Source organism: Apaloderma vittatum, unplaced genomic scaffold (genome assembly GCF_000703405.1).
Source record: "Apaloderma vittatum isolate BGI_N311 unplaced genomic scaffold, ASM70340v1 scaffold4011, whole genome shotgun sequence".
In the NCBI taxonomy this organism is placed as follows: Eukaryota; Metazoa; Chordata; class Aves; order Trogoniformes; family Trogonidae; genus Apaloderma; species Apaloderma vittatum.
In genome coordinates, this window is record NW_009700722.1 from 30,564 (window position 1) to 56,743 (window position 26,180).

The 26,180-nt window shown below is 45.0% G+C and overlaps 1 protein-coding gene across 1 annotated transcript in view; it reads right to left on the minus strand.

Annotated features, from left to right (window-relative positions):
* Positions 1 to 26,180, minus strand: part of LOC104280997 (protein sidekick-1-like) — a 282,102-nt gene that overhangs the window by 11,652 nt on the left and 244,270 nt on the right. The window contains 6 exon segments of the mRNA XM_009878837.1: positions 475 to 639; positions 8,474 to 8,599; positions 9,796 to 9,957; positions 13,017 to 13,154; positions 13,956 to 14,142; positions 15,577 to 15,692. Of these exon segments, the coding sequence (XP_009877139.1) occupies positions 475 to 639; positions 8,474 to 8,599; positions 9,796 to 9,957; positions 13,017 to 13,154; positions 13,956 to 14,142; positions 15,577 to 15,692 (894 nt within the window).

The window sequence follows — 26,180 nt, forward strand, 5'->3', positions numbered from 1 at the left end:
CGGAGCAAACAAAAGAACAGACTAGGCTAGGAGGAAAAGCAAATAAATTGTAGGCTGCGTAAACTAGTCTTGGGGCAAGAGATCTTACATACAAACACTGAGAAGGCTCTTTGTCAAACTTAAAAACGGCACATGTTCCTCTTGAGAGGCTATTACTGTAATATTACTGTAATAGCAAACCTTGATTCGCCATTACATTACTCTGCTGAGAAGGTTCTTTGTCAAACTTAAAAATGGCACATGTGCATTCTTCCTCTTGAGAGGCTATTACTGTAATATTACTGTAATAGCAAACCTTGATTCGCCATTACATTACTCTGGTTTTATCCTAAAACAAGTGAAAGCAAGATGCCCTTGATTTGTTGCAACCAGAGAATCTATGTCAGCTGAGCTTACTCCTCCTTCTCTCCCCACCCCCAAAATCCACCACCAAGAAATGTCATTGGAAAAGACATTAAAAAAATCCATGGTTACCTGATACTGCCACAGAGGGAACACTTGGTTCTCCATAGCCAAATTCGTTGACAGCCACCACCCGAAATTCATAAGTCACACCCTGCTTGAGTTTGTCCAGACCGACTGTGTAGGAGGTAGCACTGCGAGGGATGTCCTTCACAAACATATCCCACAGTCCTTCATCTAGGAAAGGAGCAAGGAGAGAAATGGCATGAGCTGTGTGACTTGCTGCTTCCTTCTGCTCACTGAACAAACCTGTCGTTAATCGTGCGTTTCAACCACAGGCAGGGGACGTGCTTCCCTGAAGGCTCCTCAGCCACACGTACGAATACCAGAACGCCCTGCAAGACCCCATCTGCAAAGGCATTTATTCATGATGGGATCTTAAAACAGCCCAGATCGAAAAGGTATCCTCTGGAATCTGCAGCAGCACCCACAGTGACCTGAGCTGGCTGGAGCAGCTGCCAGTCCTCTGAGTCCCTCCTGACCAGGTAAGGTCACCGCATCTGCATACCCGTTATTTGACAAAGTCAACCCAAAGCAACACGCTACATCAACAAGTCCAATCCCAGGCTTTGCCTGCTTTTTGCATGGTGGAACTGACTCCACTACTGAAGCACGTAGGCTCGGCTTTGCATGTTAAGATTTGGGTCTCATCAAGAAGTACCATGGCCTTGCATGAACCGGTGCCTGGTGGACTGGTGTCACTGGAGTGCTGCTGGCTTCCCAACGTCAACAGCGATATGTCCTTCGCATGTGCTGGCCGGCAATGCAGCACAGCCCGCGGAGCCCGGCAGCTGGCACTGCATGTGTGGGTCATGCAGTTTTAAACAGGAATGAGGTTTGATGTGTATCATAAATCTCTCAATGTTAGAAACGCACTGCTGTTGGGATGAGAGTGTTTCGGTAGGGCAATCTCGGTTCTTGGCAGCCATATGGACATCGATCCTGAGGCGCATCCTGACCGGGCACTGCCCTGGTCCCTGATCCATATCCCTAAGCTCGTATTCACCTGACTACAATGGAAAGAACTTTCAGCAAGATGGATGCTGTCACCAGCAAGAACAAAACCAACTACATTTAAAAATGTCAGTCAATAATTTTGAGCGCAGGACGCAAACATCAACCTAATCAGACCGCTTTTCAGTAACAATTGGTACCCAGCACTTTTACTGACAGAATGGAGTTACTCTCTATGCATGGGGTCAAATTCTCAGCCAGCCTGAGCCAGCACAGGTCTTAGTAGATCTGACCTCACAAGTATCCCACTGGGCTTTTACTTTTACTTATCAAAGCTGTACAAGCAATGTCTATTTTTCTCTGCGTGCCCCACAGCAATGGGAATACAACAATAACCTCTGCGCAGGACACAACTCCAGCGTGGGAGCTGCCTGCTTTGAAAGAAAGTTCTCTGCACTGTGAGATTCGAGGATCAGCGGGACTTCTGGAGCTTGAGGGGTTATCAAGGTAACAATAAATCAGGAGTCAGCAGCACTACCCTCCGTGACGTGTTCTGCCACTGCAGCGTAAGGCAGGAGTCTGTTCTCACTTGCTTTGCATTTACCTAAGTGTGCACTAATTGGAGTCACCGCAGCGATTCCAGAATTGTGCTGGTGTAACAGAGAGAAATTTGGCCCTTTGCCTACTTCTGTGCAACAGGGAATAGCAACAAAGATGGATTGATTAACACTGCAGGTGCATTTCCATGTGAATGTTTTAACTTTGGCATCAGTAAATATTGGCTCGGTAATTTGTACTGTGCTGCATGTCTAGCAACACACACAATGACTAACAACCCCCAAACTACATCTTTTCTGATCAGGAGGATTGGCAGTCTCAGTGGATGCAAAAAGCAGGCTGCAATGTTATTGTTCCAGCTACGTTTGAGAAATACCAAAGAACAATAAAACCAGGTAATTTTTCTGTCATGCTTAAAATTCAGACCAATACATTATTCACCAGCATGATCACAGCATAATGAAGTTATCATAATGTACCATTGCTATGTATTAGTTGGATATTACAATGGCTATAAAACAAGAGATAAAATATTGACTTCCCTTTTACAGGGCAATAGAAGGCTAGATTATTTTTACCACATAAACTTAGAATGTAATAAAAAAGGGAGCTTCGGATTTACTTTCTCCGAAGAGGGTGGAGTGAAGGATGCATTTTCAAAGTCGGATTGTTGCAACCACCAATACTAGGAAGATGCATCTCAGAGTATAAAATATTGCCATAATTGCTAGAATTGCCTGAGCTTTCATAAACAGATTTGTAAACAGCAATAAAAGAATTTGAGCCCATTGTGAATTGTCTGAAAAGCAATTTGTTTGCATTGAAAGACACTTACATGAAGGAAGAAAAGGCAACAATAAAAATGAACGTTCAACACTCACTGCAACAAACACATGCACTTTCTCACCCATTTTCTCAAACCTATCAGGGTGCACAGTGCCAAATATCCAACAGACCAAGAAGCATAAATTTAAGCACTCTGTAAAGCTTGCAGTAAGTGGGGAAGACTACCCGTGAGCAATCAGTGTTGCAGTTCCACATCTCTGTCCCCTTGGCTACAGTGGTGACGGTGCGGAGCAGCAGAGGCTGCTGGTGGATGTTTCTTTGGGGGGATTCCTGTCTCACTGGCACCCAGAGATGCTCTGGCTGGTGGCCGTATCTTCTTGGCCTGTCTCCCTTTGATTCATTGAAGGTATCTTTGTCCTAATCTTCTTTTCTGGGGTAGGAAACAGGGCTTGGTCAAGATGGGACCCAGCGGGTGATCCCTGGGATCCCAGAAAGGTGCTGATGCAGCGACAGTGGTCAGAAATCTGCAGGGTGGCAGCCTGGAAAAGGGGACATCCTTACATCTGCCCCACTGCGGACTCCAAACAAACGCTACACACAGCACAGGTTGTGGCTTCCCGAGCCCTGGCCAACAAGGCTTTTAATTCCAGAGCCTTGACTGATTTATCTTCTTTCCATCTGGAATATTCGGGCCCCTCTTTGTAAACAGAGATGACAATCAGAGACAACCAAACTAAAAAAGCATTTTATCTCAGTGGTGAACTTTGAGATTAAATATTGAACACACACGTGTGAATTCATTCATTGCATCTCTTCCCCCATCCCTCAAAACTTGGTTTGCTCTAAACGTTAGAAGTTCAGCTGAAAGAGAATTCATTAGAAGGTCACCTGTGATAGTAAAGATTGGCCTTTAAGTTCAGTGGAAAATCATTAGTACACCGTACACTGTTTTCCACTCAGTTTAGGGAGGAAAACCTGCGCATGCTGTGGCTGGGATATCAGCTGGGTATTAACTCATAGAAACCACCAAAAAAAAGCAAAGTTTGCAGCACCAGACTCCTGCAAAGAGGTGCAAGGCTCTGCCAGCCCCAGCCCATGCCTGGTTAATGCCCAGGAGAGGCAGCACAGCTGGCAGCAGGGATGCATGTGTACTGCTCACAAGTGCTTTGCCTTCAAGTAACAGCTGTCCCTGCCTTCATTTCATATGGCCTAGCATCGGGCACTTGGCTTCTTAAAAAGGTCTCATGGAAAAAGGAGGGCTCCTCAAAAAAATTTAATTTTTCTTTCCTTCCTGTTCCTATCAATGCTTAGCCAGACTCTGACCTAGCCTTATTTAATCTTTATCCCCGAAACTTTGACCTCTCCATCCAATTGGGGAGTGAAGGACGTTCATGGGGAAAAGATCCAAATGACAGAAGATGAAACCACCTCTGACCTCACACCATGTCCAGCCCAGCGAAGAGCAGCACCCCAGGCTGACGACACCCACAGCACCCACAGCTGAACTTCACAGGCAATTAATTGGGGTCCCCACGCTGAATAAAACTGTCCATCTGTGACGAAGGCTCCCAGCTCTATTCACTCAGGCCACTAACAAATGACTGCTGTGCTGGGGAGCTGGAAAGCTGTCAGCTATTTGGGTCTTAAACACTTTTGGAGAAAGAGCAGAGCCGTGCCATAAAACCTTCTCCTAATTACACATTAGGAGGTTTATGACGGGGAGAAGCTGCTGAGAGCTAAGGACCAGCTGAACGCGAGGAGTGTTCCTCCTGCAGAGGACAAAATCAAAACGTGGGTGTATTTGTTGGAGGCAAGGGGCTGGATTATCATGCGAACTAGCGAAAGGACAAGAATGGGAAGTGAAGGCTGACAAACTGTCAGCCTCGGCACGTCGTTCGCGAGCAGAAGAGAACCAAAGGCCCCATGGCAGATGCCGGCAACGCAGCTGCACCCTTCACTTTGAATTTACTGACTTCTGCTGGTTGGTGTCCACGTTTGACACTGCACTCCCTCATTTGTTTAAAAATAAATAGAAAAGGAAGAAAACATAAAAACACTACTCAAGGCACCAGAAAGGAAACTAAAGTGAGATCTGCCCTTGGGGTGTGGGAAGTGAAAATCAGCATTTCTGGGAAGGACAATTCCCACCTCAAATACACAGGTTCTTCCCCAAAAGGTCTGCTGCCTTCATGGAACTGATCATCTAGGGAGTGAAAGAAAACACTTTCCCGACTCATCTATATCCTAAGCTCATAATCTGTGGCTGATCTGAGTTTAACCAGAAAAGTCTGTCTCAGCCTGGGTCGACCCAAGCTGTGATGAGGGAGATTGACCAAACACCCACACGCTGTCCTGAAGCTGAAGGTGGCTGCGGCAGCACAACATGTGCAGCGAGGTCTCACACTGTAACCAGCAGTTCCAGACCCAGGAGTGCTCCTGGCGGTGCAAGATCTCCAGGGCATCATGCAGAAACATCTCCTCTGTGGATAGGGGATAACTGGGAAGGCGCGGCTGGGCAGGACTGCTCGGGGCTGTACAGGCTACACGCCCACCGTTACAGCACGGTACAGAGAGTGGAGCCGTGGATGTGGTGTGGGGTCAGGAAAAGAGGGGTGAAACCAGCGTCTCCACTCCTTCCAGCAGCACTGGGGACCTTGACATCATTGTGCCATTTCTGTCTTTTCCTCTGTACGTAAAAACAGAGGACATGATCTAATATCCATTCCTTAGCCAGCCTAGTTGATGTCTGGGGAGTGCTTACGATGGCAGTGACAGAGGCTGCTTAATTGCACTTCTTTTAATGCACAAGGAGCTAAGCTGGAATCCATTTCTCCAGGGACAGAGAAGCTGACGGAAAAGAAAAACTCTTCTGTTTCTGTAATGTCTTCCTCTAGCACAGATCACTCCAAAAAAAAAAAAAATTTGTTGTGCATCCTGAGCACATTCAAAATGCAGAGGAGGTAGCCACCCTGGTCACCTTCCATAAATCCGGAGGAGAAACAGGGAGACGAACTGAACAGCCTCAGCTGCCACCATCGCCAAACCCAGCAGGGCAGCCGGAGCCCTGGGAGGCACAGCGGGACACCGAAACCTCAAAGGGAAGTGACAGAAGGGGGTAGGGTTTGCCATTTCTGACAGAAAGCCACCCTCCTACTCTGATGGAAGAGTCTTGGCAGGGAGCTTCAGCAGGGAAAATGAGATGATACAGCATTTAACGTTTGGGGTAATGAGGCCTATAATAGATGACACTTGAGATGTGAAACACTAAGGTAGTGGTATTGCATTTAAATATTGGCAACAAGCTAAAGCTTTTAATCTGTCTGTTCAATGTCCCCTTTTTTGATCTCAGAACGATGAATATCTTTTCCTTCCTTGATTTTATGTGAAGGGCACAAGTCAACTGCTCTTCTCTTGGATAACAACTCCTTAAAAACAAAGGTTGCTCCAACCCATGCACATCAACACGCAGAAGCAAATTCTTAGAATGATATTAAGACAGATTCTGCTCTGAATGACCAGCCCTGACAGGAGGAATTAGTTCCCTGTTTTTGTTAAGCTCACAATTTAGATTTCAAACTCCTCTGTGCAGAGATGAGGAAGAATAGTGGCACAGAAAGGAAGCCGACAGTTGGGTGAAGCAAGCAAACGTTCCAATTAGTCTGTCTCCTCTCCTGGATCACATTTCACGCTTCCTACAGCTGCAACCAGAATGAAGGATGAGAATCCAGCATACAAATGCCTAGTCCATTTGCTTCAGCAGCATGAATAGGATTAAAATAATCTGAAGAGGAATTAAATGCCTCAACAGTCAGGTTGTGAGAGCAGGAGAATAAGACCTCTTCTGTGTGTTTTCAGGATCAGTGGAGTGGGGCCAGCAGAAGTGACCCAGGGTTAATGCAGCTCAGACCTGCCTTGGAGGGACTATTTTTGTCCTACTCAAAAAGAGCTGGCCACAAATCCCATGTCCTTTGCCATGAACTGTAAAATTCATTTTTCCACATCCAATGATGAGACAAGCCCAGGAGCATCAGATGTGTTTGCAAGGTCATCACTCACATGAGTTGAAGTTCCAGTTGCAGAAAACCTGTACACAGGCTGCGGATTTCCCCTCTAAAACCCTCAAAAAAACCTCTTCAGGAAAACACAAGATACTAAGTGAACTTCAATGAACAGTTTTGGTTTAACTTGCTATCCAAACGATGCTGTTCAAGTAAGACAGAGTATTTTCTGCCTGTGAAGAAATAATGGCCGAAATCAATCAGCTGATGCAAGGGAAATAGAAGCATGGTGATTTAAGCCTCTAAATAAAAAAAACCAAACAAACCACCACCTTGAGGGCTTGGGAAACTCCAGTGCTTTGAGAAGGTACACATTTTCCTTGACTTAGTTTTGAAAATTGTCAAGTTAAATGACAGAACTAATGAAGAAATTTTAGGGTCACAGCTGAGCCTCACTACAGAGCAAATTCTATCTATCAGATGCAGGTATGGCAATCTGTGTCTTTAGCGATGACCACAGAAATGCAGGCAATAATTTATTAGCGGTCTGGTTAAACATAATTAAAATCATTGGTCTTAAATGCCACCTTACATTCAAGACACATAAAAGAAACAGGATTCTTTATATAATCAAACAGATAAGCATTCATTTAATCAATATATAATCAAGCAACGTGCAGGCACCTAGAAGTAAAACAGGAAAGAACAAGCAGCCAACATGGATACGTCAAGTATAAATCATGTCTAATTTCCTTCTGTGACAGGGTAGCAGACCTTGTCAATAGAGGAGAAAGAGCAGACATCATCTATCCTGACTCCAGCAAAGCTTTTGACATTGTGACATTCAAACAGGGCCTCCGTGAAACAAGTATCTGGTAGATGCATCTCCGGCTGGAAAACTGTTCTCGGCAAACGGTTATCAACATTCACTGTCAGAGTGGAGGGAAATTATCACGTGAGATTACACAAGGGTCTGGCAGCATTCACTGTTTTTTTCTTAATGACTTGGTTGCCAGAAAGTGTCTGCTTATTGAATTTGCAAGGGGTACCAAGCTGGGAGAGCTTGCGAACAGGCTGGAGCATATGCCTACTTTTAAATCTACCTTCTCCAACCGGGGAAATACTCTGGAAAAAGCAGAGAGCAGCTTCGGTAACATGCAAATCCCAGAAGCAAAGGAGCTCTGGGAAAGCACCAAGCAAAACTGTGGTGATGAGGGAAATCCTTTCCCTCCCAGCAATGCATAACAAATGCGGAAAGCGATGTGTACGTGGTGCTAAAGTCCTGGTCCTATTATTAACAACAAAACAGTAATTAGCTGCTGTGTTCTGCTGCAGGAGAGGACAGATTTCTATCTGTAGTCCTCAAAATACAGCTTACGAGTACTTATTAGTTCTTGAGCGTGGAAGATGCTGTAAGCATTTAAGTGAGTTTTAATTATTAACTATATTAGCTCATCAGTTGGATGATTTACCAGTGATGTAGCCCAGTGAAAGCTAGAGCACTCAGGGTAGTTTTTCTGTGACTATTCCTAAATAGGAGAAAATCTGCTAAACCACCTAATAGCCCAGCAACGGTTTAACACTGGCTGGTGAGAGCATTCTCTCACAAAATCCCATTACCTTACTGGGACGACAAACCCTCCACTGTGAGATAGCTTTCAGCATGGACTGAAGGAAGGGAACTCATCAAGCTTGCTGTGTTTCCCATGGCTTACCTGAAGGTCGTGCCTCTATAACGTAGCCAGTTGTGGGTTTTTCTCCTGAATCTCCCTCAGTCCATTGCAGCGTCAGCCCAGAAGCAGATTTTGTCACCAGAATTTCTTGAGGGGAGCCAGGAGATCCTGAAGGATGAAAAAAGAATACCAAATGGCGGTGGTATCACAGACAGAAGGCAGTATTCCTCCTTCCTTCTACTGATACAGGGTAAAAAACCAAACCATCTAGAAGTACTGGTCAACACACAGGCAACATAAACCAGTCAATGGGCTATTGACCTAAATTTTTCACTAATTCTAGTACCAGTAGTTACATATCTGTGTTTTTGCATAAACCTGTGTTAAGAAGGAAAGAGAGAAAACACTCTCCTTGGAACCACCAGCATATCTGCAGCATCTGCACATTGCCACTGCTTTCTCTGACTGCAGAGATGAAGCCAGCGGCTGAGTTTCAGGGCAAGGTTGTGGGGAGAGCTGCCTGTTCGCTTGCTTGAGAAGATGCCACAGCCATGTTAGAGCGGATTCCTGCTTTATACCGGCTGTGGTGGGGCATGAGAGAATTAAACTGTGGATCCGCAGTGCCTACTACCCCAGATAATGGCTACAGAGGGTACTGTAATCAAATGAAACCTTGCTGGGACCTAGAAGGGTGGATACGGCTCTGATAGAGGGACAAAATACTTCCCTGAGCTGGAAAGAAGCAAAAATCAGAAATGCATTGATGCGCTGTGATTCACTGGACAGGCCTATATCATTGGAGGGCATTTATCTCATTAGATTATCATGTTATCAAAATCACTGATCAAATAAGAAAACAAATCCTTGTGATACGCAGACTGAACCAAACTGGTGCTCAGCCTGTGGATCCTCTTGACACATCAGGAAATTCGCAGACCTCTCCCCTCTGCATAAGCCAAAGTGTCAGGAGAAAATAATAGTAAATTCTGTCTGGCTTTCCATCCTGGAACCTCTGCTGGTTTCAGCAGAGTTATGCCAGTTGTGACTCCACTGCACAGCAGCACAGTCAGAATTATGCACCGTGCTGTCAGGTTGCAGCTTTGAAATCCCTGGCCAGCCCAGATTTGTTATGATTTATTCACACTGCTCTGTTTATTCACATAAGACTTCTAGCTTTTAGGAAAAAGGAAACACGTTTTCCATGGCCAGTTGCGAAACCCACTGACTTGTGTCCTGAGCTCCTGCGACTCAACTTCTCCCTGGCTTGGAAATTCATGTGAAGCCCTGAGTGCACTCTTCCCGGCTGCTGGATGATGTTTGTGTAACTGACTGGGTTTGCAACATGCTTTTATGGTTCCACTTACCTTCTGCTGGGCCAGCTGTGACGTTGGCTTGTAGTTCAGGTCCATAGGCAATGGTTCGGGCTTGCACTTTGAATAAATAGGTCATGCCCTTGGTGAGATCTCGGACCTTCAACCAGCGTTGCCAGTTCCCTTTAATGTCCACGGTCACCACCTTACTCACCCCTGGAACAGTCACAAAGACAAAAGAAAAAAAGCGGGGGGGAAAGAAAGGAGAAGGTTGCAATGCAAAAAAAAGAAATCAAGTGGAGCTTATTACATCTAGAAGGTAAGTAAAATTATCTAACAGTTTGCTACGAAAGTATTTCTTACAATTAGCAGGAGTTTAAGTAGTGATAATAGCCAATTTTCAGCACTGATAAGTATAATTAGAGTTTAAGCTTGATAAGTGGGTACTGACAAGAAAAAAACCTTACAATACAACTGGGAAATTACCAAGAGACTACATGCAACTTCACTAATTACTCTGGGAAGAAAGGAGGAGGTAAACGAAGAGGACTGCATGTTGCAGATTGCTTCCCAAGCAAGCATTTCTCCTCCACTGCTTCCTTCCCAAGTAACTTGTCTGGAGGAGGAAACAAGGTCCAGGTTCCTTTCTTTCATCTCGTCCTGTCATTTCCACCATCACCATGTGAATGCAGAATAAAGGACGCACATCTCACACGTAACTTGTGAGTATAAATGCCACTGCAATAGGGCATGCAAGCAAAGCACTATTAGCTCGGACAAGGCTGAAGACTTGTGTTTCACTCTTCTCACTCTCTAAGGAATTTTCCTTACACTCCTGAACTAAAATCCTCACTGTTTCCTTCATCAAGGTTCACAGCTAGTTTCACATTTAGGTTCTCAGTGCCACATAAAGGGCAGAGTGGCAATGAGATCCTTGGAAAAAAACCCAAACCCTTAAAGTAAGTCAATGGAAAGAATGCAATTTATAAAATATTTCAGAGAAAGTTTGAATTTACAGAGTCCTTTTGGTATTTTTCTGGTTCTGTAGATGTACATAACCCATTTCAAATAAGAAGGTAGGAAGTGGGAGAACATTCTTCCCTCTCGTGAAGGCTGCTTGCTAGTTTATCTTTCCAGAAAAATGCAGAAGGAAGATGTTTTTCAATCCAGATGCTTATTTTATGCAAATCAAGATGATGCTTTCAGGTTTTATCAGTTAAATAAAGAATAGCGTCCAAGCAATTTCTGTTTAAAGTTTTCTCCCAGATACAATTTATAACTCAGGGAATCTTTCCCTGGTTAACAAGGAAGCAGTAAAAGTGCTCCCTCCTTCCCTAGGTGTACTATTTCATTTCCCTGAGACAAATCAGGGCGCATTTGTCATTTTGAAGTTATGTTCAAAAAAAAAAAAAAAAAGAAAAAAGGGAAAAAAAAAGGCTCCAGGGCAATTTTGTTGTCTACTATTGTGTAAAACATAACACTGTAAAGCTTAAACAATAAAAGGTCAAACAGGGAGAAGACTGTGCTAAAGAACAGATCGCTCTTCGCAAGTTTTGCAAGAAGAGCAGGTTTTAAAATGGTGGCTTGCGAGTGGGAAGGTAGGAGGCGTCACAGCGGACCCATCTCAAATGGGTGCAAAGTCAAAAGATGCTGGGAAAAAATTTCTGAGGGTGTCTGATCCACCCCTGTTGGTGCATGGCATGGAGGAACGCGAGACCTGGGGCTGGAAGGATCCTCAGGGACGGTGGGGTCTGGCACCTGCCTGCCTTCAGCACTGCTACACAATCCATCTTCAGATGAGATTGGCTTTAGCTTGTGAAGTAAGGAGCACGGCTTTGCCAGCGGAGCAAAATGATGGCACTGAGGGAGGGAGGGCTCACCTACCACAGGGGGAGAATAAGTATGTTTGCTGAAAGAAAGATGTTGGCAGAAGAGCGAATGAATAGAAAGTAGAAAATAAATTTAGGCACAAATTTAGAATCTGAGGGAAAGCCCTCCATAATCCCCCTGCTCGCATCAGAAATCTCCTACAGGGGAAGGAGAGACAAACTGGAGTCAGAGAGAGCACAGGCAAAGGTGGGGTAGAGCAGAAAAAGAAAACAAAGATTCTGAGGATGTTAAGTCAAATGCATGCAGAAAACCCACGATCTGACACTTCCATATTTTCAGGGGAAAAATGTATTCTTAAACATTGTGCAAGACTGAATAAAAGGCAGGAAATGCCCAAAGAGCCTGAACCTCCCACATGTCCCATGCACACTTCTTGGTCAGAATTAGAAAAGCTTTCTGCCTTAGCTCTTCGTGCTCAGATCTGCCAGCCGCAAAGGCTGAAAGTGCTTTTATTCTTGTGTTTTCATTCCTGAATATAACTTTCTCAGTGCCTGAGACATGGATATTCAGAAAATATAGAACTTTATTCCTTGCAGAAGAAGCAAATATAAGTGATTGATATCCTTATTCCTTTGGAAAAGAGTTTAAAATGGATTGGCAATGGCTGAAATTACTCTCCCTGTTGTCAAGTTGCCAAAGTTGGACATTCTATTGAACTACTGGCAATCTACCAGGAATATAAAAATATTAATAAGACCATCCACAAACTTTGTAATTTTTTCTAATTCACCTTTGAAATTAATTGACATTTGTTTTCAAAGAAATTGCCAAATCCTTCTCTGTTGCTGTTCCGGCAAATTACCAAAACATTTGCAGCCACGACACTGTTGTGGTCTAGTTTAAATCTAGTGCTGGGTCAAAAACGCTGCTTGAAAACTCCATGTAAACTGAATTTCTGTCACAGTTATTTTCCCCTGTCAAAAGCGGCAGTGGTACCGGTGACGACTAGCACATTTGATGCCCGGGCAATCTTTGCGATAACAGAAGTGACACACAAAGTGATAAGTAACACAAATGTGTCTGACGACTATTCTGGGATAGAGCCTACTCAGCAATTTCGAAGCGCAGAGTGGGGAGACAATCAGGCGCTCTCTGGCTGAGCTTCCTCTTTGCCCATACCAGGTAACGACAGCAGTAAAATGACTTTTCAAATCACACAGAATATAGCTTGTGCAAGAAAATAAGAGAGGACAGACAAAAGCTATATTCCACAATATTACAGTTTGCTGACCAGTTATGGCAAAAGCAGAATTGTTTTACCCTCTGCCACCTGGCTTCTCTTGGAAAATGGCAGAGAGCAATAGGAAACTGGGCAGAGATAAAAGATACCACAGTACTTTTCTGTCATTTCCCCATGAATATGTATGATCGAAGGTCTTTCTTACCCTGGACGGGAGCCAGAGGTTCATAGACTACTCTATAACCCTGAAGGACTCCATTTGCAGCTGTCGGCTCGCCCCAAGACACATTGAGTGTAGTGCAAGTGATTTCAGAGAACGCCAAGAAGCTGGGAGCACTGGGTGCTGAAAGATTACAAACAGAGAGCATTGCAGTAAGAGTAGTCAATCTTATACACATATATATTATAAAACATTCTTTTGTTTGCCCAGCTGAAATCTAAAGAAAAAAGCTGAGAATAAGATTTGTCAACTGTATTCAAATGCCCTGCAATCAGTGACAAACACAGGCTGTCCTAAAAATTGCAGCCACTCAGCTGCAAAACCTCAAAAGCAAGTAAGAAGACAGGCCACAGAAGGGAAAGACCCTCAGAAGGGTGCTACGTGAGCACATGGCCCAAGTGCATCCCTCCTCTTCAGAGCCGCCAATAAGAGCGTGTGCTGGAGGACTCCCACCATGGTCACATCCAGCACAGAGACAGCTCAGTCTGACTGGGAGCTGCTGACCCAGCTTTAAAGGGGAAAAAAACCCAAACCAACAAAAAGGAAGGAATTATAAAAAGCACAATTATTCTCTTATAGGACTGCTTGGACAATTTCCCAGGCACTGAAGATGAGTTCCTCCAGATTTTCGGATGTGATGGCAGAGGCCAGAAGCAGACCCACAGGCAGTTTCCTTCTGGTCCAGCTTGCGAAGGGACAGGTCCTTCTGCCAGCCTGGTCTCGTTTCTGCTCTATCACTGCCTTTCCCACAGGGTGCACTTATCTGACCCCTTTCCCTGTCCCCCCTCCAAGACCATTACCATGCAATGAAATGCTCAAAAGCTGAGCCTAAACATCAGCCCCCTCCTGCATCCACTCGTTTCCCTTATCCTCAACCCAGTCATCCCCGGGTCCATGCTTCGAGACCAGCCAGGGATCCCGTACCCGCCTGGTGCGTCCTGCCCTGCGAGGGGCTGCTCCTGGGGCCGTCCCCGGCCGCGTTGAAAGCGGAGATGCAGACCATGTACCGCGTGTGGCTGGTCAGGTTTTTGAGCCGGACGGTTGTTTCCGGAAGGAAAAGGACTTTCACCTTCTCCGTGTCGTTTTGGACATCGCTCTCCCAGTAATAAATCTGTCGGGACAGTGAGATGGTTTAGTATATCCCACACCTAGAAAATACCTGGGCATTTCAGCTATGAAAGTTTGTGAAGGTGGCGCAGTCTCGCTCTGGACTCTTCCTTTAAATGGGACAGTAACACTTTTTATCGTATGCCCAATCTTTTCTCTTCCTTTGGCAAATTCCCCTGAGTCCAGTGACCATGTAGCAGAGTTCATCGCTCAAAAATAGAGCATAGGCTGAGGAATATGGCCTAATGACAGCACATATGAGCTGCCAGCGTTCAGCGATGAGAAGTCAATTTTTAAATTCTCCCTGACATATTAGTTGCCTGTCAGCACTGGCATCCTGACACGATGCTCCGTAATTCACCTCTGCATGCACACAGTGGTTTCACCGTTTGTGTTCAAAGGACAACCAAGCAAATGCCTTCCTGAAGAGGGTAATAAAGACTTTCCCTAAAGTTCTTTGAGGTACTTCTCCCCATTCTTCCCTTACATAATTTTTATCCTGATGCCCTAAAATTAAGGCTTGGAGAAGTCGCTTCCAAGAGGAAAAGTGGTGCCAGCCCTACTTATTGGACAGGCCTGGCAGCGAAAACATGACAACGGGCCAAAGCAAGCCAGAAAGTTGAGAGAATGAGCCAAGGCAAGACTCCACCTTGGCTCTACAGGCAAAGCTGTTAGAACCATCTATATACGTACAAAAGAAAAAGAACATGAATTGATATATAAGAATGTTTGCTACTGCCAAGAAGGGATGCCAGATTATTCACATTGGCTTGGCTGTTCTTCACTTATGGACCTAAATTCATGGAGAGAGGCAGAGCCAGACACTGAACCCAAGCCAAGCTCCAGTGTTTGTAGACTTGCCCACTTCCACTCTCTGAGGGTCCATTCTCATGCTGGAGAAGCTAAACAACATGCCTCTTGCAACGCACTCATCTCCTATGAACCAAACACAATTAATACTATGATTTAATTTTGTTAAAGGTAAGGAAATGAAATAATTCCTCCAAAATCTAACCTGGCTCAGGCTTCTAGCTTGGAGAAAGCTCTGCTTTTCCTAGCGACTTGTAACATTTGATATACAGAAAGCTCAGTTAATTTTCTTCAGTACGTTTCCTGCCCCTAGCTCTTCTGTGTTGGTTGCTTTTTGGAGCAGATATGCTGCCTGCACAAGCAGACCTGCATCCTTATCTGCATACCCTGTTTTCTCCGTGTTCTCCTTCCCCACAAATAGCAAGATGTCTTTCCCTTCCTCCCTCCCTCCTACTCTCATTCTCTTTTCTCTGCTGGTTTTGTGACTTGGTGCCATTTCCATATTGCAGCCTGAATGCTGTTTTAATTTGCCTTCCACTGTGAGGGCAACCATAGCTTGTAGAGCTATCTCACAAGTAACAGCAACGTCAAGTAAGATAAATGAAACCAGTAGAAAGAGGAGGATTGCCTTGTAGCCTTGGATGTTCCCATTTTGGCTGTCGGCAGGAGGGGGGTCCCAGGTGAGCTCCAGCTGGCTTGCAGAAAGGGAGTTTACCTGGATGTTCTGTGGGGCCAGTGCTGGTGCTAGAGAGAAAGAAGGACAGGAGAATTAATAGCGACAAGCAGAACTAGTTCGTATCCAGGCTGCGATTTTTCATTTGTGGAAGGACTCAGGGCAGAGCCTGTTTACAGCACAAGTCAGCGAACAGCACCAGCCTGGAGGCGTCGGTACCACCGGGGTCTCGGCACACGTGGGCTGGGCAGCAGTCGATGCTCCGCACGTGGTTACGCACCATCCCACGCAGACTGGGGGTGAGATATGGAATCAACTCCGTATCTGCCAGCAGCTTTGGGAAAGAAAGGAGGATTTTGTCTTCCTTCTACAGGAACGTTTGGGGCTTGCCTTTGGCGGTGAAGCTGCACTCCTGGAAGCGCCCGGGAGCAGCGAGGCAGCCCCTTGGCAGCGCCCACCTGGCTTCCCCCTCCAAAGCAAGCCTTTAGAGCAGCCTGTCTGCAAGGCTCCAACAATTAGGGCCAAAATACTGTCTAAAATTACCTCCCCAAACCCGTCAGACGCTAATCAATTCAACCAATGTTTTACGTATGACAAAATGACTTTCAGCTGGTTACTCGTTAGCCGTATTTTGATTATACCTTCACAAATACGTGCTGGCCCCCTTGGGCTCCTGGTGCTGTTTCTTCTTAGCGTTGTGCTGCACTAGAAATCTAATCTTTGAGCGCACCTGGGTCACGCCATCCTTCCCTTTGTCAGGATCCAACTCTGCGCAGGTGGGTTTGCTTCCCAGGGGCTAGCGAGGACGGTCTGTTTTCCCGACCTGCTGTCTCTGCCTCCGGCAGGTCTTAACAAAACAGCACGTGTTCTGCTTGCAGAAAAGGTGCTCAAGCGTGTCCCGTTCAAACTCCAGAAGAGGGAAGAGAAAGGCAGGGCAAAGGGTACGCTGCGTCTTTCTCCGTGTTCACAGTTCTGTAGCCTTCACCCAGGCCACCTTAGAAAGCTGCCTCTTTTCTCTCTGCCCCTTTATGGGCCATAAATAGAAGTGATAAAACATTCACTACTCAAGTTAGATAGCCCCGGTTATCTGGTCCTCTGGAGACTTCTTTCTTTAGCGAGAATGACCTTCATAAGTCACAGTTTTCTACCAATACTCCCTCCCCCCAGAGTTATAAAATAAAATAGTAATTAACACCCACTCAGCCTGACACCAACTATTTATTTTGTTCTAACTGTGTGGTTTCCATATTATCACTGCCCACCCTGCCGTTAATGGAAATGTTAATAACCGGCGCCAGGTTGTTGTGACAGATGCTTGGGCTCATTATCAGAAATTCTTATTTACCGCTCCATTAAACGACAGAATCGCACAAAAAAACAATTCAATCAAAACTAACTGGAGGAATTTTAACAGCTACATTAATAATCCAAAACATAAATAAAGTTAATGTCTTTTGCATGTTTGCCATTGGCAACTCTATTACAAAATTATTGCCGTACAATTAAAAAGCGAAAGGTAAAATCAAAAATAGCCTTTATCCCAGTGCTGAATTAAAACTATTTGTTATATTGTTTTTTTTTTTTCCCTTTTTGGCTGGATGTAGCGAATGCAGTAGGTGACAATGACCATCAGTAAAACACAGCTTGTTCATAGGGGTGAACTTGCCTAATTGCTGCCCTGCCTTCTGCACTTTGCAGCAAGTGAGGGCAGCAGCTAGCCAGTGCAACGCAGCGCTGTTAAACGCCAAAAATCTCAAGATTTTGAGACTTTCACAGCACGCATCAGGGTGCAAGACCAAACTGATCACACAGTCCAAACCTGAAAACACATCTCGGAGATTTGCGGACATGCTCAGGGCAACAGGAATAGGTACAATCACAGACGGAAATGGATCACTTTAGCAATGTGTTTTTCTTTCTAAGTAGTGACACTACTGTCTGTCCTGAGCTGACAGCTTCAAAGTGCTCTCAATACTTGGGTCTCCAGCAGCATCTACAACAGCCTTTTTCTCTGGGTCCCATGTGCCAGCCTGCAACAATTGCCACTTCCAAGACGAGACCATTAGAAGAGTCGGCGCGTGCAGCCAGCTGCCAGAAAAACATCGCTTTTCCTCAAACCCTTCTTGGAGCATGTCTGAGAAACACAATGGTTAAAAACTGCCAGTGATCACTCTCCACTGACATCCTCACTGCTTGAGCTGCACTTCTGCTGGCACGGCAGTGGGAAATTTGATGGGAGAGAAAAAAAAAAAAGAAAAAAAAAAAGACAGCGATGTGGAAAAAGACATTTCACTACCCCAGAGCCTTGAAGAGATGCAAATTGTTTGGTTTTGTGCCCTGTGAGTCTGTCCCTCTGTTCAACTTTCAAAGGCTGATGCATCTCTCCTCCTCCGAGCACACATTTCTTGTTGACAGCGAGGGACAGCAGAGAAGTGCTGCTGACGCCTGATGTGCTTCTGAGCAGACAGCACGTTACATTAGGGGTGAAGTGAAATACTTTAAAAAGAAGGAAACACATCCCTAAAGACTCTACCTGTTTGAAACCCCAAACCATTCGCAGAACCTACGCGCAGCCTGTGCCAATGAAAGCAACTGCATTTTAAAGCTGAATTCAAAAGCTCTTTACCTTCTAGGAATGCAGTTCAAGATTACTGAGCTCTGAATTTTTTCACGGCTGTTGAAATCATGAATACATGAAAAGCAAGGTTAAAGCTGCATACCTCACAGTGCTTTAGGTGTTAGTGACATTATCAACTATAGCAGGAGTGACACAGACCCCTGAGGGTCCAAACTCAGCTCTTGACAGGTGGAAAGCATTTCACTTTCTCTGAAAAAAACCCTAAGTATGCATTCATGAAGTCTAATTCTGTGCACGTATCCTGGCCTGGAATCTCATGCGGATATTTGTAAACATTCCTTTGCTTATCTGATTTCAGTTCACCTTTGAGATTGTCTCCTTGAAAGCCTCAGCCAAAACAGAAGGAGAAAGGCTGTGCAGGTTGTACACTAATTAGGGAAAAAATAACAACAACTACGGACTGGGATGATGTTGGCAAGATCATGTAAAGGCAACGAATCTGTCTGGAAATGGAGCGAAAGTGTCAAAAGGAGCCCATGAATAAAGTTACACATCTAAATCCACATTTAAACACACCACTGTCCTCACTTTCCAGCCGTCCTGAACAGCCTCTGCACACTCTGCAGCCAGTTTGAGCTCGCAAACACTTATAACCTTTAAAGAGAAGGTGCCTAAAATCCCCCATGGCTTGCCCACACCAGAGCTCTGTGTATTGCAGAAGACGTACCTTAATTTTTCTTGCTGCTTGCTTGGGATATTTGCTCTCGGGGCTGTATGGCACCAAGAGCTTTTCATCAACATGAAGCCACTACTCCTTTTCTGGCTGACAGTTGCCACGATGCTCGGCAGCACAGGTAGGCTACAAATCCTTGTGACTCATTGGGTAAATTTAATAACTGGTTTTAGGAAGCTTTCCTTTGCTGCTCTTAACATCTGCTCCTATTTCTGGTTAGCAAAGGATTTCTCCTCTGCTGATTTTCTAATTGTTTCTATAATGCCAGTATTATGTGAGGAGATCCACAGACAAGCCTGGGACGAGATTCCCCAACACTCGTGCCATTTAAATAAACATGCAGGCAAAAAAATGAGGAGAAAAATGGAGTGAAAGAAACTGAAGATTTTCCATGCATCAGCTTGATCCCACAGTTCCAAACAATCCCAAGCAAATTTCTGTTTTGTAAAGACCTCTGATCCTTTCCTATCTAGCAAGCGTTTTCCCCCCAGTTCATCCAAGCATGCTTTTGTGAACATGCCTGCTTTTATTCCCTAGTAATCAATATATTTGCATTTTGGTGTTAGCACCTAGAGGCCAGAATCTCATTGCACAATGTGTTACATAAACACAGAACAAAGAGACAGCTCCAGGCCTAAAAAGCCTCTAATCTGTATGTCTACACATTAGAATGGAGGGGTGGTTGCAGCATGTTCTGACAGCTGTAATCTTATCTACCTAGTGAGTAACAACAAGAGAGAAGACACAGCAATATTCAGTGTAGCATGTGCTGACAATTACAGCTTGCCCAAGCAGCACCTCCAAAGTTTACACACTGGTTCCTGGCACACGCAGGCACAGAAAAGAGCTGGAAAAGATTTGGAGAGGGGCTGGACGAGCCACCCTCCTGCGTTTCACTGGGATCAGCTCAGCTGGTCAGATGTTTGTGTAATCTTGCTTGCTGACCTCTTTCCAGATTCCTCCAGTCGTCCCCTCACAAACTCTGCCAGCATATCTCTATTTCAATAACTCTTAAAATAACTCCCGGGTTATTTATGTATTTTTAAACATCTAGCCTGAACCACCCTCGATGTATCGAAGCTCTGTCTCTGTAGGGGCATGGAGAACAGATTGCTGCTTTCTCCCCTTGCAGCCACTGCCTGCAAGTTACGGTGTAGATAAGCAACAGTTAAGTGGATTATAAAAGCCAAACACCGCAAAACAGAAGGTCACACGATAAAACAGCAAGACTGATCTGCAGGACAGGCAAAGCAAAAGGGGTTTTCTTGCAGTACGGGCTTAAAGAAGGAGCGCAAGGATGGGAGCTCCCGAGAAAGACGAAAAAGGTGGATCCACGGGTGTTTGCAGCCACTCCTTCCATGAAGGAAAAGCAGGGTGAGAAAAAAACGCTCACGGTTTTATTGTCCATTTTCTTACAGTGTCTGCAAAAGAGAAGTGGGAGCGGGGAACGCTTCCCCTGTGCACAGTACCTCTGTGCCATCAGAGATGCTGCGTGAGTGATGCTGATTAGTTCAATAGCAATTAGTTAATTGTGCCTTAAAAACAGCTACTGAGAAGCTGCTCTCCACTGTGACAAAGCAGCACAAGCTATATTTAGAACGTAAAAGACTTTTCCCACCAATTTCTGGCTTTTTTAAGCAAGGCTATGTATTGTGATGGAAGCATGTGCTTTTTCCAAGGACTGCACTTTCTGGGCTTACTCAGATGGATTTCAGAGGCATTAAGACAGGCAGACCCACATACAAAGGATGTTGGTCTTAACTCCTCCAACACTGTTCACCAACATTGGACCCAAGTGTTCCTACCCTCTTACTTGGGCAAGAAAATTCAGCACCAAAACCAAGTGCTCTGCCTGTTATGAACTTTGTCAGGCTTGTGTCACCCTGTGACTTGAAACGAGTCTCAGGAAAGAAGCTATTTGGTCTCCCCCATCTTTGAGAAGCCCAGCCTCCTGCTGGGTGGACGAGGAGGTCAGAGCAGCTGGAAAAGCCAGGTTTTAGTACAATATAACCCCTTTTCAGGGATGATGATGTATATGTTGATTTACATGGTTGCATAGATCAGTGTAAGGGAAACAGAAATATTTCCTAGTGTACAACAGACCACTGGAAGTCAATACAGGAAGAACTTGAACACATCCCTCTCACCCATGAAAAGGGAGTACAATCTCATCCATGACAAAAAACCAAAGATAAACTGAAAAATCTGCCTTGATGGAGAGGAGAAACAGAATAGCTGTCCGGATGGGGACACACCTGCAATCGCTTTACTCTGTGCCGTATTATCTGGGTAGGCAAACACTTGGCCCCCTCCTTCCATACTACACTTAGTACAGTAGCTGTGTTTTGCCACATCAAAATGTCAAGGGTATTAAAGTAATGAAAAAGCATGAATAAAAGCACTAAATGATACTCAAATGTAACATCCCCACTGCTTTGCTTAGCACTGGGAAGCTTCCCAACATTACATGTCTTCAGCATCTGCAGATATACGAGGCAGGCGGGGCTGGATGGAAGAGGAAAAGATGACATTCACTGCACATACTGGAAAAACACTGAAATGAAACAAGGACTAGAAATGGAGTATCCTTTCCACAGACCCAGACTCTAGGAGGTTATCTGCCAATGCCATTTTTTTGCACTGAGGAGGCAATCATGTTCTGAGGAAGCCTCCACGGATATGACTTATTCATGAAGAACCTTCATAAACTGGCAAGTGATTCAAGCAGAAGTAATTCTCATCCTGTCCCCCACCACCTCCTCCAGTAGTGGAGAAAACACTGTTGCTGTGATTACTAATCTTTTAACGTGGGGTTCAGTTTTCCCAACAAGCCATGTGCAATCCAGGATTTTCATGGGACAGATACAAACTGAGTCATGCAGAAAAACTCATACTGCAATGCCTACAACTGAGGTAAATCTCAAGGAGCAGTACTGTGAAAGAGAGCCTGCAAACAAAAACCACACACTTTTCTTTTCCTGAAGGCCACGGTTCTACTTAGCTAATACAAACCTAAAATAGGCTATCACATTGCATACTGAGATTATCCATCAAGAGACTGAGAACATCCAGCCCAAAAGTAAAGCCCTTACAGAACTGTCACGCTGCCTCTGGAAACGTGGTTAAAATGGGAAAGGGGAAAATAGTCAAATGAGCTTTTTCCTCTATTTCTTTTGTGTTGACAAGGATACGATCGCACACAGACAGGCAGCCCATCAGTCAGCAGAGATGGACCCAGGAGCAGGAATAGCGAGAGTCTGACAAGCATTAGCTATGCCAAAAACAAACATACAGGCATAGACATACGAGCTAAGATCCCCTCTCCCATCAGTAGCTAAAGCTACCCGAGCTAACCCAGTATGAAAGTTGTGCTCTGACGAGCACAGGATTCACCCCTAGGAGGTACTGAAGGTTGTTCAAGGATGCAAGGGATGGTGAAGAACTGCCGAGTGTTTGATACTCTGCCCTGATCCTCCCTCATCTGCACTGGGAGGAGAGGGAGCATCACTGGGTAGGAAAGCACCACTCTCAACTCTCTTTAAAAAGTCTACCCGTTAGACAGAGGCTCTCTGGTTCCCAAGACTCCCCCTCCTCCATTTACAGTCATTTTCCACCCATTATAATTTGTTAAACACAGGCTCCAACATAATAATACCAGAAGTTCATGGCAGCTGCCAAAAGCACCCGCTCAACATTAACCAACAGCAGCGGCAGCACCTACTAAAGTCTAATAAGCACCAACAAGTCTTCACACTCCTCTCAAGTCAAGAGAGAGTATCAAATAATTAGGGTGAATCTCCACTGGGTTTGCCATCTACCAAATGTTAAAAGCTGTACTGGAAAAAAGTCAAACTGAGCAGGTGAGATCTGCCACTGCGATAACCTTTCATTACGGCTCTAATGCAAGTTTGGGTAGCTGACCCCCATGTGGGACTCATTTAGGGTTTACAGATTGTAATGGTCAGGGAACCCCAGGAAGCCCATGGAGGACTCTGATCTTGTGCTCCTGGAGAGAGAAAGAGAGATTAAATTTACATTTTTTCCTACTCTGCGAGTTTTCTCTTTCTTTGCTTAGTTTGCAGTCATCGCATCCCTGAGTTCATCACTGTAGTTCCCCGTAAAATCTCAGTGTCTGGATTGCTGTGGCCAAAACGTTTTAGAATATTGCTAATTCATACCTTCATAAGAAAAAATGGCAACTTTTCTTTTGTTTTCAGTCTACAGCAGGCAACCTGAAATGCCTCCAGTTCCATGATTGACGAGGGATATAGCAAACAGATGTCAGAAAAGAAAACCAACTGTGTTTCTCTACAGCTGGCTTCACAGAGGCGTACAGAGGAGGCGAAGCCACAGGAGCTGAGACCCATATGAAAATACTTACAACATTTTTGCTCACATATCCCAGGATGACTGAAAACAAACAGAGCAGGACTGCACAATTAGGAGAAATAGAAATTTTGCTGGAAACATAACCCTTTGGTGAAAAATAGTATCTCCAGCCCGCATTTGCTTGAATACAAGTTATCAGCCAGAGGCTTCCCCACTTCTTTACCAGTACAATTTATGGTCCATTTTACTTTATTACTGATTGCTCATGTTTTTTGAAAGGAAGGTTAACACCCTTGTTTTCACTGGAGTAGCTCTGTTGTTAGTTCAGTAAGGCTTTGCATACATGATCAGGCTTCTCATCCCCCCCACCCTCTGTGTTCTGTACAGGGATGTCCCCGCACTCGGTTCTTCACAGGCCATGTAACACTGCAGCAGAGCAGCTCATTTGTCCTACCCCTCCCACTGCTGCTTGCACCAACTACAGAACAGAGAGAGGAGTCCCGGAGATGAATTTGAGTACAGAGAGTCCGTCTGTCTCGGGGTGCAGTCAGCACCAAAAATCGACCTCAAATTGTTGGGTTTGGGAGATGGAAGTTCATCATCCGAGCAAAATGCCGCACGGCAATCACAGCCCAACGCCATCCACACCAGCAACAGCAGTGGCAGAGATAAGCAAGTGCACTTGGTCAAAACCTGATGGTATTTTTGCTTGGAAAGAAACATCTTTCCTACATTGAGACGTGATAGAAAGAGGCAATTACACCAGAGCTAAGCAGGAGCTGCCGCATCGTATAAAGCATTGTGTTGTACCAAAGGCTGCTTATGACCAATATTAACAACTTAATGAGCTGTTAATGAGGCGCGCATTCAGCTTTTACTTGCAGCATGAAAACATTGCAAATCATTTTAGGGAGCTTCTGGATTGGCAATGGAGAATTAAAGATGTCAAATAAGCCCATCAAATCTATGTCTCAATCTGGACACTGCTTTCCAGCACATCCTCTTCAAATTCCTTTTCCTGTATGGTAGAATAACTTGCTTTGACAGCAGTACGACTCTCACTTAGACTTTGCTTCCTTCTGCCTTGACATTAGATTTCAGTCTCCAGAGAGCTGCAGGGATGTCTTTTTGACATGTTGACATTAAGGACACTTCTTCCAGAGACTCACACTGGCACGGTTTCTTTCTGTCTCACCACTGTAAGAGCAGCTACTGAGCTAAGCTACCAAATTTGGAAGTTTAATTATGAAACCTTTGTGCTCATCTGTAGACAGATTAAGAACATAAAACAACCCTTAAAAAAATAAACAGACAGTCTGAATAAGAAAGGGAGCCAAGGTTTATGTAGAAAATTCATATCCATAATTCCCCAGCATTGCAGCAATACCAGTAACCTACCAGGAATGACTAATGCTCTCATGTAGGCACACTTCAGTTTGTTATTTTTTTAGCAGCCTGTCACAGCCCTGCAGGATTAGATAATGCAGCTGAGTGCTATCTATACTGCTACTACCACCAGTGGAGCTGCATTGATGGGAACAACAAATCCAAATTGGACTTGCTGCAGACAAGCCCCAAGTGGAAACCATGCAGAGAGTGAGTCTGGAGGAGTGTAAAACCCACCAAGAAATACTGACAGGGTGTACCCAGTGGCTGATCCTACTCTCAGGAACAGAATGCTGTGGGGATACAGGTGTAACGATTTCCAGTAATGCAAGAGAAACTGGAAAGAGGTTTCTTTCCCAGTCCGAACAGGAGATGTCTCATCACTTTTCTTCCCCCCCCCCCCCCCCATTCTATAGCTTCCCTTTCTTGCTTCGCTTTGACTTTACTCTCTCTTTTTTAGCCCACTGTTTGAGAACATGGCTTGGATCTTTAACTCTGAGCTCAGAGGAGAACTTCTTCCTTAGAGAGAAAGACGCTGGGGACAGGATGAAAGCCCAGGGTCACTGGTGGAGCGGGGCATTCCCAGAACACTCATTCACAATTGTGCATGATGTTGCAGCAGCTCTGCAGATCCTTTAAAGGGGAAGGGAAAAGGAAAATCAATGTTTCAAACACCCTGGCATCCCCTAGAAGTAGCCTTTTGATGATGTTTGGAAGTGTCAACAATTAAAAGGCAAATACTTCAACATTTCAAAGGCTTAGTGTTTTTAAAGTGTCAACGAAAGTCAACCCCTTTGTTTAAAGTTTGAGCAACTGAAACCAGCAATTCATTATACTCTCCAACAGCCTCCCTCCATCCCCTTTTGTTTATCAAGGCAAGATACTGTCCCCTAGGCTGACAGGTTTTAGACTGCCGCAATGTGAAATGGCCATGATAATCCTTCTCTTTCCTCCTCCAGTGGCATCTGGGATGGAAATGCCCACCCAGCTCTTCTGGCTGTGCCAGCAGCAACACGTTCCCTATCTGCACAGGCACAGCCCGTCACCGAGAGACACAGCCCACGTGTCCCCAACAGATAGGAGAAAACAGCCAAGGGGGCCACAGCAGACTGATTGAAACTGCCAGCTCTAATGCGCTGAAATGTTGTCATTCCTCTCGTAGGCTGTTAACAAGGAAGCACAGGGGACTTCCTTGCACAGCATCTTCTCGGCTGCATTCGGGGCAGGGAAGAAGATAAAGCTTCTGTGCTCTGAAGAGGAAGTGGGGGGGGCAAAGGTAGTGCTGAGGGACTCCCTTCTCCAGAAAGCGATGGGCAGGTGGCACCGCGTAGGGTGTTTTGTATGAACATACAGAAAGAGTGAGATGAGAAACACTCAAGGACAAAGCAGCCTTGGTCTGACAGCACTCTCTGGAGTTAGCATGAAGGGCAAAGGGACATCGCCTGAGCACAGAAAACCAGGTAAGAGCGGACAAGAGCTCTTTGTTAGAAGCAATTCATAAAGGGGAGCCAGGTGCCTGGAGTTAAGTCTTAA